Source organism: Miniopterus natalensis, chromosome 2 (genome assembly GCF_054644295.1).
Source record: "Miniopterus natalensis isolate mMinNat1 chromosome 2, mMinNat1.hap1, whole genome shotgun sequence".
NCBI lineage: Eukaryota > Metazoa > Chordata > Mammalia > Chiroptera > Miniopteridae > Miniopterus > Miniopterus natalensis.
Genome location: NC_142082.1, coordinates 146,210,498 through 146,227,189, shown reverse-complemented (window position 1 = coordinate 146,227,189; position 16,692 = coordinate 146,210,498). Strand labels below are relative to the sequence as shown.

General features: G+C 39.0%; 1 protein-coding gene across 2 annotated transcripts in view; it reads right to left on the bottom strand.

The window, feature by feature from the left end:
* The window catches only part of NELL2 (neural EGFL like 2), a 285,918-nt gene that overhangs the window by 144,107 nt on the left and 125,119 nt on the right, over positions 1-16,692 (bottom strand). For both annotated transcript variants that reach the window (XM_087814712.1, XM_087814711.1), the window contains exons 11-13: positions 13,238-13,329; positions 10,011-10,113; positions 1,836-1,964 (exon numbers count right to left, since the gene is read on the bottom strand). In XM_087814712.1, coding sequence (XP_087670838.1) covers positions 1,836-1,964; positions 10,011-10,113; positions 13,238-13,329 — 324 coding nt within the window. The remainder of the gene's footprint in view (positions 1-1,835; positions 1,965-10,010; positions 10,114-13,237; positions 13,330-16,692) is intronic.

The following is a 16,692-nucleotide window of genomic DNA, read 5'->3' as shown; positions in this document are numbered from 1 at the left end:
TAAAATCCTTACAAGCCTCTGCATTGTCTGGACCCTGCGTCATTCTCACCTGCATCTCCTCTGACTTGTCTCCTCTCTCACATTACCTTTCTTTCTGTTTCTAGAACAACCACGCTAGTTCCCACTTAGGGTCTTTCTACTTGTTAATTCCTTCTTGTTGGAATGCTCTGCTCCAGACCTTTCTATGCTGTTTCCTTATCATCAAGTCTCAGGTCAACGGTCAATCTTCCCTCCTCCAGCCCCAGAGGCTTCCCCTGACCATCCCATCTAAATTAATCCCCAGTCACTTTCTGTCACATCACCCTGTTTCGTTTATTTCCTGTTATTTATTGCTACCTGAAATTGCCTTCTTGACATCAGGAGTCATTCACATAGCCTCTATCTCCCCTCTAGAAGGGAGGCTCCTGAACACGGGAAATGTATTGGTCCACTCACCATTTACTACCCAGTCCCAGAAAAGTGGTTGGTATACAGTAAGTGGGTGCTCACTAAATACTTATGACATGAGTGAATATACTGAACAAAAACAAAAGCAGCAGCTCAAAGTAAATATAATGATCATAAAAATAAAATTCAAAAAGAGGTATCACATGAAGTTATTCCATGTGGTTTCATATTATACACATTAACAGTATCAATGGGGCTTATAACATATTAGAAATCTTAAATATTGTAATTAAAAATACGATATTTTACTAAGTAACTTTAAGTATATTTCTTATATAAAATATACCTTTAAAATGAGGAATTTTAAATAAATCTTCATTATGAATGGGGAAGGGAAGCCATATGTCCTTCCTTAGGCAAAAAAGGAATAGTCTCTTCACACTGAATCAGAAGCATTTGAAGAAAGACTTTGGGGGGGAAAATGTCAATTCGAAAAATAAATACTGATTTTTTAAGGAAGAAAAAATATTTATTGAAAGCTAAGGGAAACGACAGAAATTGGTTTCCCAATGGCCAATAAATCAGCGTGTAGCTAAGCAAAGGCTACATGTTTATACCTTGGAGGTTTCCCATCTCCAAGGGCTGATGGCACATTTTTACATTTGGAAAGGGTAAGTCAAGTCTAGCACCCTCCAAACGCCCAAACAGCACCATGTCAGTGTTCTTACTTTCAAGACCCACTAGCTAGTCACCCCGTTAATGAGAATGATTTAAATCTGTGCCTCCGGGCAATTATAAATGACTACATCTCGTGGACCTCTAGAGTCTTCATGAACAGCTAACACCACAGTATTTATGAATGCCAAGGACCTCCTCACTGTATTTGGACTGTTTCCATGAGCGAATAAATTACCTTGGATACTAGTGAAGAATTTTTTAAAAAAACTAGGAACACATTTACTCTACTGGAGCTATATACTAAATACTGCAGAGGGTCAATACTGCTACCGAGATTGTTTACAGTAGTAAACAAAAACAGCAGTGGGCACTTTATCTTCGGGGTAATTGATTGCCTTTGTTACACAACACTGTCTGGGAAAATCTGCCTACAATTCTAACTGCAAGCCACAGTAATCGTGTATCAATATGTGAACTATCTGAATATCTAATTATGAAAAAAATAAAATTAAAAGGAAGGCAATTTCACAGTGGGGGTATTGTTCTAATTCAAGAAACCAGCCATATTAACTTATTAGTCTGACATATAGCAGATAGCTGAAAAACTTTAATTTGAAAGATAATTATTTTTAGCTGATTAATATGCTTCAAATTAAATTCACCACTTTTAATGGGCCCATCAACTTGACAACCTGGGAAATTAATAAATTTTGCATGCAGTAATCCTAGGAAGTTCATACAGCGGAGCCACACATCATTACAAGGATTACCTTCACAGTAGGCATTGTCCTGTCGAAGAGCCCTAAACCCATCTCGACAGCTACAAACGGCCCTGTCATTCAGATTTCTGCAGACAGAATTCTCCATGCAGCTATGCCTTTCAGAACAAAAGTCGTAACCTACAAGAAAAAGGGAATTTGTTAAGGTAAATGAGCCATGACAAAGCAAATAAACCTTGTCTACTTCATAGCATCCTTTGATTTAGAAGCAATTTTTCCCTAAATGATTTTTAAAATTGATATCTTTATCCAGTGTTTACAGAACCGAACTGTATGCTATGTGTACTAAAAAGTTTTTCTTTATGTGTAAACTTGATTAATTCCTACTTCAAGTTATTCTATGTCTTGTTTCTGACTTTATAAATGTTATCTAGTCCCTAATATTCTGATAACAGTCCTCCAAGTATCTGAAACAAAGATTCTTGGAGTCCAAAATGTAGGTTTACAATACAGAAGATAATACAGTGAGAAAGTGATCTGAGAACTAGTAGTGGAACATTATTAATAGCTGTGGGTAATAAAAACCAAGCCAGAGGAAATGTGCACATTATGTATTTGAGAAATGAAACAGCCTGGTCCTTAAAAAAATTTCAAAATGTGTTTAAAAATGAAAATTAAACCGCTTCAATCTAATTTTCTCCAGAAATCTGCAAGGCAAAGTATGCCCACTCAAGAAGAAAATTTTTATGAATTAACAACGATTTCACAGATTCCAGAGTCTTTATGAGAAGAAAAACGGAATATTTTATAAACAGTGACACCAATCGCGTGCAGTTTCCGAGGATCTCTTTTTCCTGAATCCCTTGTTCAAAGATCGTCTGAGATGCTGAAATAAAAAGCTTGAACACTGGGATCCATATTTAATGGAAATTACATGATTATACATCATTCAAACAATTTTCAAATTGCCTGGTGCATAAGTTATCTCTCTAGTTTTACAATGTTTAATGAATTACCATTTCAGTCTCTACGTATAAAAGAAGTCTAGAAGAATATAGTTCATGTAGCTAGAATAAACTAGCCTGCCTATAGCCAAGAAAAGAGTTTCACCTGAGCAATTCGTGAAGATGGGCGCTCTAAACTGGCTCATGCTATTTGTGATCAACTTACATACAACACTGTGAGTCAGTGGAAGGGTAGGTGAAGCTATCCTATAGCCGGCAGGTATATCTGGTACAGCTAAATGGTTGTTGTCCATTCTGATTGGTTTGGGGTCCACTGACTACTTTGAATGTCACCCAGAATTAAAACATATCCCTAAAGAAGACCAGAAAAATACAGTAGTCCCCCCTTAGCCCAGGGTGGGGGGTAGGATATGTTCCAAGGTTCCCCAGTAGATGACTGAAACCGCAGGGACTGTACCAAACCCTATATATCATATGTTTTTTCTTACATATACACACCTATGATAAAGTTTAATTTAAAAATTAGGCACAGTAAGAGATTAACAACAATAATAAAATAGAACAATTATAACATATACTGTAACAAAAGTTATGTGAATGACTTTGGGACCAGTATTAAGCAAAATCAGTCACTCGAACACAAGCCCTGTGACACCAGGTCAGTGGATCTGATAACTGAGATGGCTACTAAGCGACTAATGGGCAGGCAGTTTGTACCATGTATATGTGCAAAGGGCTCATCCATGTCCCAGGCAGGATGGAGCTGGGTGGATCGAGATTGCATCATGCTACGCAGAACAGTGTGCAATTTAGCACTTACGAATTGTTTATTTCTGGAATTTTCCATTTAATATTTTTGGACTGCGATTGACCACGGGCAACTGAAACCATGGATAAGGGGGGACCACTGTATATAGTGAACGACAGCATTTAAATCACTTGGCCACTTTTCTTGACAAGATTCTTCACAATATAAATTCTCATGATTAAAACTGAACATTTAGAAGTAAAAAGTTCGTTTTTAAGAAGAAAACCTTTTTCTTGTATGGTCTTTTTATTTCCTCCTTCTTTAAATAGTTAAATTGGAACCATATTTCTTAAAATGTGTTCCACTGCCTTTTTACAATGCCCAAGGGGGAATCATTTCAACTAAAAAGTCATCCTCATCTCTATCTCAATAGCTCAACACACCCTCAACCTAAAATGAAAAGGCTCCAAAAACAATCACTTCATATTTATTCCAAATTAAAGCAAAGTTACTAAAACAAAAACAAACAAGCAAATAAACAAAAAATTGGCCCACTCCTTAAGATACACAGAGAATTAAGAGGCCATGCTCCCAACAACTTTGGGAGGTTGCGACTAAGAACAGGTGCTGTTCCTGATGCATTTTTATTCTTCTCTTAAAAGTTTATATTTTTTCAAAACGATCTTTCAGTTTTTCACTTTGCTCCATATTGTCTGCTCCTGCATTTCAGACTCTGCCCGAGCACGGCCCCCCTGACTGCCACAGGCCGCCCGGCTCTCACCCGGGGCCTGCTCCACCCGCGCACCGGGCGAGGCCTCATCCCAGCTTCACACGCGGTGCACACACTCGCCGGGTGTGTCCCTGCCACGAGAGCTCCAGCTGCAAGACAGCAGCGTGCTTCTCCTTTCACTGTGAGCTTTAGTTAGGGAGGACTTTAGTTTTGATCAGATGCTGTTTTGTTTGTGTGTTTGTGTGAGTGCTTAATTAACCAGAGCCTGGAAAACTGAAAATGTCATCAATAAAATTCAAATTTACTCTAAACAATGTCAAACAGCTATTTTGATTTAGTCTCTAAACAAATAAAGTCACTGAATCTATTGGTTGTTTTACTGCTTAGAGACAAAATGTCAGGGTCAAAAGACTAACTACCAATAAGTAGAAAATTCAGCCTCGGTTAAAGTGGGTTGTTTCCAATCTATAAGGAATAACTTTAAAACACCAGAGTATGGGTTGGCAATAAACCAGGGTTGGATTACCTTCAGAGTTGCATTTGTACTCACATGTGCTTGGCTTTTGGATTAGGAAGACCTGGATTTACATCTCATCTCTACCACTTACTGGCTGTGTCAATTAGCTGTGTAAGTTAATTAACCTTCCTAAACCTTTAGTTTCTCTCACCTGTAAAATTAGGATAATATCTACCTTGCAAAAATCTAAGGTTCAAATGAGATCATCTATGTAAAAGCATAATAGTATAGTATCTGTTAATAATTAAAGCAATTAGAATACCACTAATAAGCCACAAACCAAATTTGTTGAGATACCTATCACAGAAGAAAATTCAAATATTAGTTATGGATGGATGGACCAATAATCGAATACAATCTAGCCTTTCTTTTATTTCTCCCTTTGGGTTTTAACCTCAAAGATACCAAGTTTTTTATTCCTTTTGTGAGCTTTTCAAATGAAGTGCTGTGTCTTCTATTAAATGTAGTTTTATGAAATATTAGCATGCATTTCCGTATAACTGGATAAGCAGGGACGGGTGCATACAAGAGATTATAAGAACAATATAGATAAAGGTTATATTTAATAATCAGGAAGAGAGGATCCACTCATTTTGAGGTGAGTATTTGTTGGTATTGCCTACAGGCACCTATTGCCTACAGGCACCTATTCCCCCTTTTTGAAAAATAAAACCAACCTAGACATACTTTGGATGAACATTCACCCTTAATGTCAACTTGTGTGCTTATTAAGAAATAGACTCTACAGCCCCACAGGAAAAGGTATTCCAGAGGCCTGGAAACAACAGTTTCTTCAGGTCTGGGCATCTGATCCAGTTCAGGCTCATAAAGACAAATGAAACTCAATTCTGGGTCATTTGTTCAGCTCATGAGAACACTGAACCCTTCTTCCACCTACTTCGGTATCATAATGATGTGAGCCTAAGAATGTCAGGAGGCTACCTGAGCACACAAAGAGCCTAAAGACAAAGCTGCCTCAGAGGAGACAAACTGAGAGACGCAGCTGGGAAAGGGGCGGGATTGGAGATCTGATGCAAGCTGCTTCCTGGGCCCATAAGCTCCACATTTTGCTTAAAGGCAGTTGGATTAGGTGTTCTATCTCTTGCACCTCAAAGAACATGAACTTGTGTAGATACTGTTTGCAAGACAATGGGTAATCCTGATTTTTCCCTAAGTGTGATACATATGCATAGACGAATTTTTTTTTTTAATTCTATTTTTTAAAAATATATCTTTATTGATTTCAGACAGAGGAAGGGAGAGGCAGAGAGAGAGAGAGAGAAACATCAATGATGAGAGAGTCATTGATCGGCTGCCTCCTGCACACCCCCCAGCTGGGGATGGAGCCCGAAACCCAGGCATGTGCCCTGACCGGGATTCCAACTGTGACCTCCTGGTTCATAGAGGGGACACTCAACCACTGAGCCACACTAGCTGGGCTGGATGAACACTTTTTTTAACTTAAATTTTATTTTTCAATTACAGTTTACATTCAATATTTTTTTATATTCTTTTCAGGTGTACAGCATAGTGGTTAGAAAATCATATACTTTATAAAATGTGTTACCCTGATATTTCCAGTACCCATGTGGCACCATACATAGTTATTGCAATATTATTGGCTATATTCCCAGTGCTGTACTTTACATCCCAGTGGCTCTATTGTAACTACCAATTTGTACTTAATCTCTTCACCTTTCTCACCCAGTCTGCCAACCCCTTTCCCTCTGGCAACCATCAGTCCACTTTCTGTTGGATGAACATTTTTAAAAAAGTACTAATGGCAATGGATTTCTTTTCACGTGTATGAGAAATACATGAATCTAATAACAAATGATCCCACTATTTCATGGGTACCATTATTTAGGAATAAAACTAAAGTTTAAACAATGAGTTGACTCTGTTAGTCAACTAACCAATGCTATTAGTAATATATAGATAATAATAATCTTAAAGGTGTAATTGAATAATGTGGGAAACTGTGAATTACCCAGAAGCTGGGAGAGAACAATCCACACGCCCTCAGCCCTCTGCTTCGTGATGTCCCTACTACTTATCATTATGAGGCACGATGAATTAACTGCCAACTTAAAGTGGGCATCCAATAAACAGCCCTTGATATACTGCACCTAGAGAAAGGGGCTGCAACGGGAGGAGAAGGGAAATGGGAAGGGCTGCAGAGATGAAAACTGTATCTTTAAGTCAGAGTCCTCACTGTACCATCGAGTCTCTCTCATGTTGTAATTTGTTATAAGCTTCCTTGCAAATGAAAAGAACATTCCTGCTACACTGCTTCTGAGATGCAGTGGGATATTCTACTGCATGGGACCTAGGAAACAGCCTTGGCTGGATTTGATTTGGTGCCTAGAGATTTGGAGCCTTATTTCAGTGCACAGCTTGGCTTCCAATCACTGGCAGAGCCTATAGTAGAAAGGTCAACACTTGAATCTCCTGCTCTGCCCTCAGGGAACACTTTCTAACTCTTGCTGAACAACTAACTTTCTCAGCTGTGAGCACAGCATCTTTAGCACCGGGCACAAAGGACTGGAAACGGGAGGCCAATTTTATTACAAATGAATTTGTCACAACGTAAGTGTAGGAGTTGACTCACAATTTAAACCTAGAGAATATGCCTCTTTTTTTTGGTTTAAAAGTCAGAGAATGCCAGGAGAACTCATTTGGTTATATATTTGCAGTGAGAAATAGAAGCAAGCTTTATTATAAATGGTGCTAAATGTTTCAAGAAGGGCCAACTTGTCCAATTTCAGTTCCAGTGTTATCTAAGCCAGTGGTTCTTAATTCTGGCTACATAAAAGAATTTATCAGAGTTTTGTGGCATTTTTATTGGTGATACCAAGACTCCATTCATATCTATTACATAAGAATCTCAGGTGGTGGGGTGTCGGTCACAGAATATTTTGTCATTGTATTTTCAGTGTGTTGTGTAAACACATTAATTTTTAAAACTATAAACAATTTAAATATAACACTATCTTTGTAGCTATCTTTTCTAATTTCTAGCTTGCTTTTTGTAATATTATATCACGGCTCTTTTAAAAAGAAATGGATGTGATTGGGGCTTCTCTTGACTTCTCAACATCTTATCTCAGGTTCTCCCTCAAGTCTTGTCCTAGCCCAATCTTGACTAATTTCTACACTATGTACCTCTCTAATCTCTGAGCAGCTCCTGGGCACTACCAGTGGATTAAGGATGGCTACAACATTTTAGCATTCCTTCTGTCATGGAGAGGTCTATTTCCCCTCCCCTTGAACCGGGGCTTTCCTAGGACTGCTTTAACCAATGAACTATGGTAGGAGTGATGCTGTGTCAGATCCAGATCTAGTCTTTAAGAGCCAAGAGCCACCACTTAAGTATGACTACTGTCCTACTGGAGAGACCACAGGGAGAAGTGCTGAAATCATGTGGAGAGGGAAAGAGCTCTGGATGGGCCCAGCCTCCCGTCATTGCTACTGAGATGTCCAGCATGTAGTGAGGCCAACCTGAATCATCCACCCCTTGAATCTTCTACCCCAGCCCAGCTTCCAGCTGAGTGACCCCAGTGAACACCATGTGGAGTAGAAGAATGACCTGGCCAAGCACTGTCTGAGTTCCTGACCCACAAAGTTGTGATATGTAATAAAATGGTTGTTTGTTTTAAGCCACTGAGCTTTGGGGCCACTTTGTTATGCAGCAACAGATAACTACTGAAATGTGGTCCCACTGACCAGTAGTGTCAGCATCACCTGGGAGCTTATTACAAACACAGGTTCTTGGGTTCGAACCCAGACCTACTGGATCAGGATCTGCATTTTAATAACAACTTTAGGTTATTTGTATGCACATTTAAGCTTGAAAAGCATGGGTACAGCCTACCTGTAGCTGTCCAGTTCCCAAATCAAGTGGCTGGAATGAGCATTCTTGATTCACATCAAATTCTGCACACGCTCTGTGTAAGGTGCAGGTCAGATTCCGTGGGGATAAAACCTCTGACGGCCCTTCTTGTTTGTCCACTTGATTATAGTCCTTTTGGTCGTGTTCCCTCATTCCTGAGAGCTACCCTAAAAGCTCCTTGAAGGGCAAACCAAGTCTTAAACCACTTTGAAATTCCCAAAGAGCTTTTCACAGAACTGAGGTTTTAAAACTCATAATTGAACGGAAGGAAGAAGGAGCTAAAGAGACAGAACTGCACCACACTGCTAAAGCTGGGGAGGAAGGTCGTGTCTACTTTTAATAGATTAGGTTAGAAGGAAAGAAAATGGTATAGGTTTATAAGGTTTGTGTGGGGGTTTTTTGTTTTTGTTTTTTTTTACTTTTTTCTATTTAAGCTTTCCTTTGCACCAGCTAAAGGCCATTATTCAAGTAAGTGTTAGTGGCTCATTTAGAGCAGTTTGCTATATATATACAGAATCAACTACCTGAGTTCTGAACGCCAACTACATCCCAGATGTCAGACTAGGTATTAAGGATATAGAGGTGATATAAAAATCCAGCCCTGCCTTCGAGGTACATAGTTCAACAAAGGAAGTGGATTCACAAACACATAATTTCAGGATAATACAGGAAGGCACATATAATTTCATGATTGGTAGGCATCATATAAAGTTCCAATCCTTTAGTCTAATACTTGAGTCTACAATAAAATACCAAGTGTAAGAATCATGAGTGATGGGGAATGCTCTTCCTCTGACGGCATCCCATTGCATTTCTGATTAGCTAAATGTTACTGTTTTGTTATATTGAACTAAAAATCAGTCGAGGGCCATTCGTCACAGAGGCAACACAAAATAAGCAGGGGACGTCTGATGACCACTGTCTCCCTGGTGGCCTGGCAGACTGAGTGAAGACAGTGGAAATGATGAGAGAGGGATCTGCAGTAATCCACCTGGGAATCATGCTAAGTCAATTCTAAGAACAAACGGAAGGGAAATGAGACACAAACAAGCAAACTAATGAAATAAGTCAGCACTGTTGTGTCCAACTCTTCAGCAGCGTCATGCTGACTCAGACCTGGGCACAGAGGGAAGCTGAGAGCTCCAGGGCTTGAGACAGGTTAGTGGAAATACATGAGAGCACCTTGATTTTAATTCAATAGCTACAGTAATCACTGCATAGCTAACCACTGTGTGCCAGATCAGGAACGCATTTAGGGGAAATACTACTGGTCTTTGGAAATAACTTGCTGATTAAAATTTATCTTTCATCTTGGTTGTAAAAGCCTCCTAAGATGACTCATACGCATATGTCTTCTTTGCAAAATGGTCTTACCTTTACAAACTTTGCAACAGCTATGAGACAAGGTGATCTGTTGAGATTCTGGACAATCCAAAGCTGGACAGCCTGGACTCTCAACCAGCTTCATAGTCTGGTCCTGTCAGACAACAGAAAATAAACACTTCAGACTTTTGAATTAGGACTCCCTAAGAAGTTTTCAGATCCAGCATCTGAAAAGGCTCTTCTGATATAAAACAAAAATTTTCATCCAGAGAACCTCTGCATCAGCCACAGGCTCACTAATGACTTTAAATCATAACTGGAGAGCCTTTAAAATGGACAAGCAGCACTTGGAAAGCACTTTAAAATGGATACTGCAGCCATGTCTAGAATTTGCCAAACAGAACAATTTTTGCAGGGTAATCCTGAAAAATTCTGCTGGCTTTACAACACATTTGCTCATCCAGATGACAACTGTGGCAAAGATGCAGCTTGAATTAGATCAACAGCTCACTGAAAGAAAAAAAAACAAACCAATAAATAAAAACGGAGCTTTTTAAACATGCTCATTTCAAAATTTTCTAGACTGTTATAAGGAGATTCTCACAGGTGAGTCTGGTAAGGAGTATTGGGGATCTCCCAGCAAAACTGTAAAGGAAATGAGGGCAGGATTCATGTCTCTTGCAAATGAATGCCTAGCATCTTTTCTGGCACATAATTGGCACTCAAAAAAACTTTCTTAAATGAATGAATAAATCAATGTATTATTACAGTTCTAGCAATCAAAGTAGATAAAATCCTTCTCAAGGAGAAATCAAAATATAAAATACTTTTCTGGTAAGTACAGTAACCCTGCCCTCAAAGCAAACATCTGGCTTCTGTACTATCAATCTCCAATCTCTTAAGAACAGGGTCATTAACTATGTTCTATTATGCTTATCCGTACATAAGTAACAAAATAACTATTGGAACTTGCAGGCTTCCAGTTTATACTGCTCAATAGCCTAGATTCTTTAGTTATTATTTCTGTAAGAACTGCTTTTATGGAAGAAGCACTCATTTCAACATCTCCCTCTTCCTGGTTTATGTATGAAAAAGACCTTCAAATTACCATAATCTCTCATCAAGACAGTGGCAGGTCATGTGCATACAGTGGAGTCAAATGCTAGTCTTCCTTTGACTTGATGGCAGTATCCTTTCTGACAATCTCATTTCCAGAACCACAGTGTTTTTCTGTGTTACCATTAAAGTCATTCTCTCAGGACACGTTTTCAAGGCCACAAAACTGACTATAAAGGAACAAAGAAGGACTAGAATTGACAGCTCAGAAAATGGAAGCACAAGAGAGCTGTCAGTTATGTAAAGGTGTAAATACAGAAGCTATGGGGCCTGAGGGAGAAGAAACAATGGAAGTCCTTACTGTCAAGAATTTAGTCAAGAACTACAAAAGCTTATGATAATCTTGTAGAGCTGAGCTATAAAATCAATAGCCATTAGCTCCATGTAGCCCTTGAACACTGCAAATGTAAAATACACAGAAGATTTTGAAGGTTTAGTAGGACAAAAGAATGTAAAATATTTCATTAAGAATGTTATATTGATTACATGTTAAAATAATAATATTTTGTATATAAGGGGTTGAAATGAGTATAGAAAATTTAGCTCAATAAAAACCATGTTTGTGTTCATATCATACAATAGGTAACATTAGTTCATTCACTCAATATTTACTAAGCACCCAGGGTTGTCTATAGAGAATTCTCACTAAACCAATTTAAAATTAAAGCATTTTATAGCTATTTTAAAATCAATAGGCAACTATCGCAGTAAATTTCTAAACCACGATGATCAGTATTATGGAACACACTGGTCAGATGAAAAGAATCACACACATTAGATAGGGGAACCAGAAGCCCTCACAATTTTTAAATTTAAAGCTGATATTTCAAAGTTAGAGTTTACAATTAGAAACCAGCTAACAAAAGTTTTCCACATTCCTTGAAGTAACTTTCCTCTGATTCTATTTTCTCAACTTGGAGTCACTAGATCTCCCTCTAAGCCTTCCAATCCTTAAGGATATAATGGGATCTACTCCACTTAAAACAGTGCTGGGATACGAAAGCTGATAGAGAAATAGCCACCTTGAAATACAGTTCAGCAATTCATAGTAACGCTGTTTCTATGTCTCAGCTCCTACAGCATAGGAGACCTGAGTCAAAGCCAAAGGAGCAGCTAGAATACTTTATAATGAGCATGAAGAAATCAGAGCTTTCATATTCTAGAAATCAAATCTGTCACAGTCTAGCCTCATTATGTCTCCTCTTTTCTCATCCCAAATGTCTTCCAACTTAAGATGCATGAAGCATGTAGTTGGCTTCATATTCCATTATCTTGGCAAAATTCTTAGGATTTTCCTTTCCCCAACACTTAATAGTCATATAAATGTTCACAGTTTACCGGTGGTGCCAGCATGGGAAATCACTTATCTTAACTTTCTGCATAATCTATACATACTAAATCATCCCCAAAACCCATGTATGGGAAGCATTTAAAAAGGAAAATTAAGAATCAAATGGAAATGAAAGCCTAAAGCAGGAACTTTATATATAGAGTTTCCTTCAGGTAGAATGTGGCTTGAAATATTTATTGTCAAGAACTATAGCATTATAGTTTATAGAATGCAAATATGAAAAGTGTTATGAAACATAGTTTAGTTTTTCAATTAGCAGATCAAGAAGCAGGGTTAAAGAGTGACATTTGCTTCAGAAGAATATTTCAGGAGAGCAAGGCAGTAAATTTCAAAAAGAATTCCCCTTCAAATCTTGTAAAATGTTCCTCCCAAAGAGATTAAGATTAATATCAGTCTCATCTCCATCCCAATAGCTAATTCTTATGAAGTAATTTTTATGTTTTGTTTTTAATTGGATTGAGTGATATTTCTCACAAGGGTCAAAGCCATAAGTGACAACAGGCTGTTTATCTGTATCTACATTTTCTTCACAACAGAAAACAAGGAGCTGATTTGAATTTAGAAAACATACAATAACTTCATAAAACTTCAATTTGACAAAAGACCATTTTTACTTATTGGTAAAATTATTTCACAACCATTAATTTACATGTTTGTAAAATAATGGGAATTTCTATATATTTGAACTAAAACTAATACCTTAAATCCCTTAGATGTTTTAAAGGTATTACAACGGTGAGATTTTAAAGAAACATTTACTGTGTTTGTATGACTGAAAGAATTCTGAAAAACTCAGGAACAGTCTCCTTACCTTGCACTCGTAGAGCACACACACTCCAGAAGACGAATAGACTGTACTCCTTTCTCCTTCAAAGTAGGTGCGTCCTTGAAATTGGCATATTGCTTTGGGATAAAAAAAATACATATATATTAACTTTTTATTCTTCATTAGGGAAAATAGCTTTGAAATTTTCAGATTATTCTGCAACAACATTTCAACGTTCTCCTGCCTTTTCAGGGTGTTTGAGTAACTGTAAACCTAAATTCAACCTAACATAAGGCACATGCAGGCTCAGGCTCTTAGCACGCCCTCTGAGTTCAGAGTCAGATGAGGTAGAGCAAGGATAAGGGGCCCCGGGAGTCAGAATTAGGCTCAGCCAGCCACCTGCCTGCTAGGTGATGCCCCACGTGGGGGATATTCAGCAGGTGCTCAGGGCAGCTCCAAATCACGGTCAACCCAAATATGAGAAAAGTTCATTTTTTATACGCCATTACAGAATTTTAAAACATGTGTTAATTTTGGCACAGACATGTCAATTTTGTGTTTTACGGGTTAGACTTATTTTATTTATAAATACATATGGATTAGGGCGAGCACTGTATTTAGGATGTTGAAATGCCTTAATCTGGGCCTGCCTTGTTTCCATCACAATTAAAAACAATTTTGAAACAGAACTTTAGATTCCATGGGGAAAACATATTTTTAATTAGTGAAAATGTATAGAAAGTATCAAATAATTTTTGGAAACTTTCAAAATATTTACTTACAATTCACACCAATATTTAGCCAATGGAAATCCTTTGCTTGTTTTGAAATGAATGCTTCACACCACCCACGCTGACTCATCACCTAACAGAGATTTACCCTGAAGCTGATGAGGCTTAACCTTCAGCACCAGTCTCGCCTCAGACCCCCTTCTAAGACTCTGAACTAACTTTTGTTCTCATAATTTTGTGTTGTTTTTCTTTGAAAGGCGGCACTCAGCATCATAGAAGCTTTGAAGCCCCACAACACCTACATCAACTCAAGCGAATTCCTTCAAAAGACCCGCGGAAGCAAGGTGACAGGGAAAGACTCCAGCAGTCTGTTGGCCCTACACACAAAATCCAATTCTCACTTTTAACAGCACGAATTTTACAAAGTCAATGTGTGTAGTTCCTTTTAATTTCATTGTAAGAAGAGAAGACTTCTCATCTTCAGAACCGATAGATCCCATTACCTTTAAAGTATCAAGATGCACATAATAATTTGTAATAAAGAAGGTCAACATACTTTTATGAATAATATTAAATATATGTATGGTTGTACAAATATTCATATTTAAACTATAACCCAACTTTCACCTTTGCTGAAAAATTAGTTGATTATTTAAAAGCTGCACATTTACATAATGTGAAGCATGCATATTTTTCAGTGCCATCCTACAACTGATCTCCTCACTCAGCTTTTATTAATAATTTCACTACATAATATGTATCACTGGCAAATTGATGTTTAAGTGTTGGAGCGTGCTGGAAAAGAATCCAGCTCACTTGTATAAATTATACTACTCAAAAACTGGCTGGAGCTTGTTCACTCATGAATATTCAAAACAAAATTACAGATTTGTCAGCTGCATACTATCTGTCATATGAATAAATAGCATGTGCATTTACTTAATGAACCTGACTGATTAGAAAATATCTCTCTCCAACACGTAACTTTTAAGCGTGTTTTTTTTTGGTTTTCTTAGGATATTCAGTAACCTCGAAATACCAAGATCTGGCATAGTGTGCGTGCAATGGCCCTTAATAAGTAGCACGTTTTGTAAGATAATGAGAATAAATAAAACTTTCTTACTCTTACTGAGCACCTGCCGTTCAGAGATTTCTAAGCCTATTGTATGATTTGACAATTGCAGCCTGTGCAAGTCCAAGAGCACGCTGAAGACAAAAGGGGTGGTCCAAGCCTTTCTCAGGACAGAGGGGAAAGGAAGCACCGAAAGAAACACAAGGGTAAGTTCTCCTTTTACAAAGTCTTATGATAATTTAATATTCATGCAGAGCAGATGGACTGTCTATTCCAAACTCTTAATTCAAAAGATTCAACTAGGCAACTTGTGGGACGATAGGGCACCAAATGGAGCTTGGCAGCGGGAGGAAGCACAGAAACAAATGAGAGCACGATCGCTTCATTTCCTTCCAAGCAACGAGCACAAACCGTGAGCCTGGCTTAGGGAGAACCCAATGGGAGTGATTTTTGTCTTGAATTCAGAAAATCTACGATCATTCCTAAAAATACTACAAGGAATCCGGAAGATACCACTAGGATGGCTCCAGGACTTAGGAATAGATTGAAGGGGTAAAAGTCATCTTTATTTATTAATACATTTAACAAGCATGTACTGAGCTCCTGTAGGCTGGTAGTCTGCTAGGTTCTAGGATTCCAAGATGAATTATCAATATTAAGATAAGTGCATTTTATGTACTTTACTGTATAGATATTACACTTTGATTTTTAAAAAATGAAAAGAACTGCAGATTCTTATGTTCAAGGGAATAACAACAATAATAATTTATTGAAAAAAAAGCTGAATCAGCCTGATTCACGCCCTCGCTATATAGCAGGACAGACAGGCTCATACCAGCTAACTACAGTGACCACCACCCTGAAGCGCTGTGATTGAGAAAGTCATTCAGTTACATGTTAGCGCAGGCGACCGAGCCGTGAACTCCTAAGAGGGGACACTGGACCAAGGCTGAGGAAAGAAATGAGGGCTGGCCAGCGGGAAGTCATCGTCACCCTAGGGCTAAGGTACAAGGAGAGGAAATGGTTTTACTGGAGCCCAAAGTGAGCCAGGTTCGAAAGGGAGGCTGCTTCGTGAGAGTGTCATCGTGAGACGCACAGCTACTGCCAGGAACACGGGCTGGCACCGCGAAGGAGCGGGGAAGGCACGGCCAGCTCTCCCTCCCGCGTCCCGACGCCCGCCCAGCCAGCTGCGGGAGCCTGGGGTGCGCGGGCTGCAGGGGCCCGGCGGGCGCGGGCAGGGCAGGGCAGGGCAGGGCGGGAGAGAATGGGCCTGGGGGGGGCCCGGGAAGAGCACCCAGCCCCCGCACAGGCGCTGTCACAGCCCTCACTGTAGACCATGAAGAGTCTAGTTTACACATAGGCTGTTTTGAAGGACATGAGAGAGTGGAACACAGAATAAATACATTCTGAGGAAAACTCAGAGACATTTAAAAAATGCGGATCTACTTTAAGGAAAAATCCGGAGAGCTTATCAAAAAGAGGGCCTTAGGCCGGCAGAAGGCAAGAGAAAGGAGCTGAGCCCTGGAGAGGTCAAGGGTCCAAACAGGAGGGAAAGCAGAGTAGGCCAGCGACCGGGCTTTAACCAAGGCCGCCCTGCAGGTATCAGGACAAAGCCTCGAGACAGTGATGCTCACTGTGGCTGCCACACTGACTGCTAGGAAGTCTCTAGAATTCCCCAGCTGAAATGTACCTGCCTG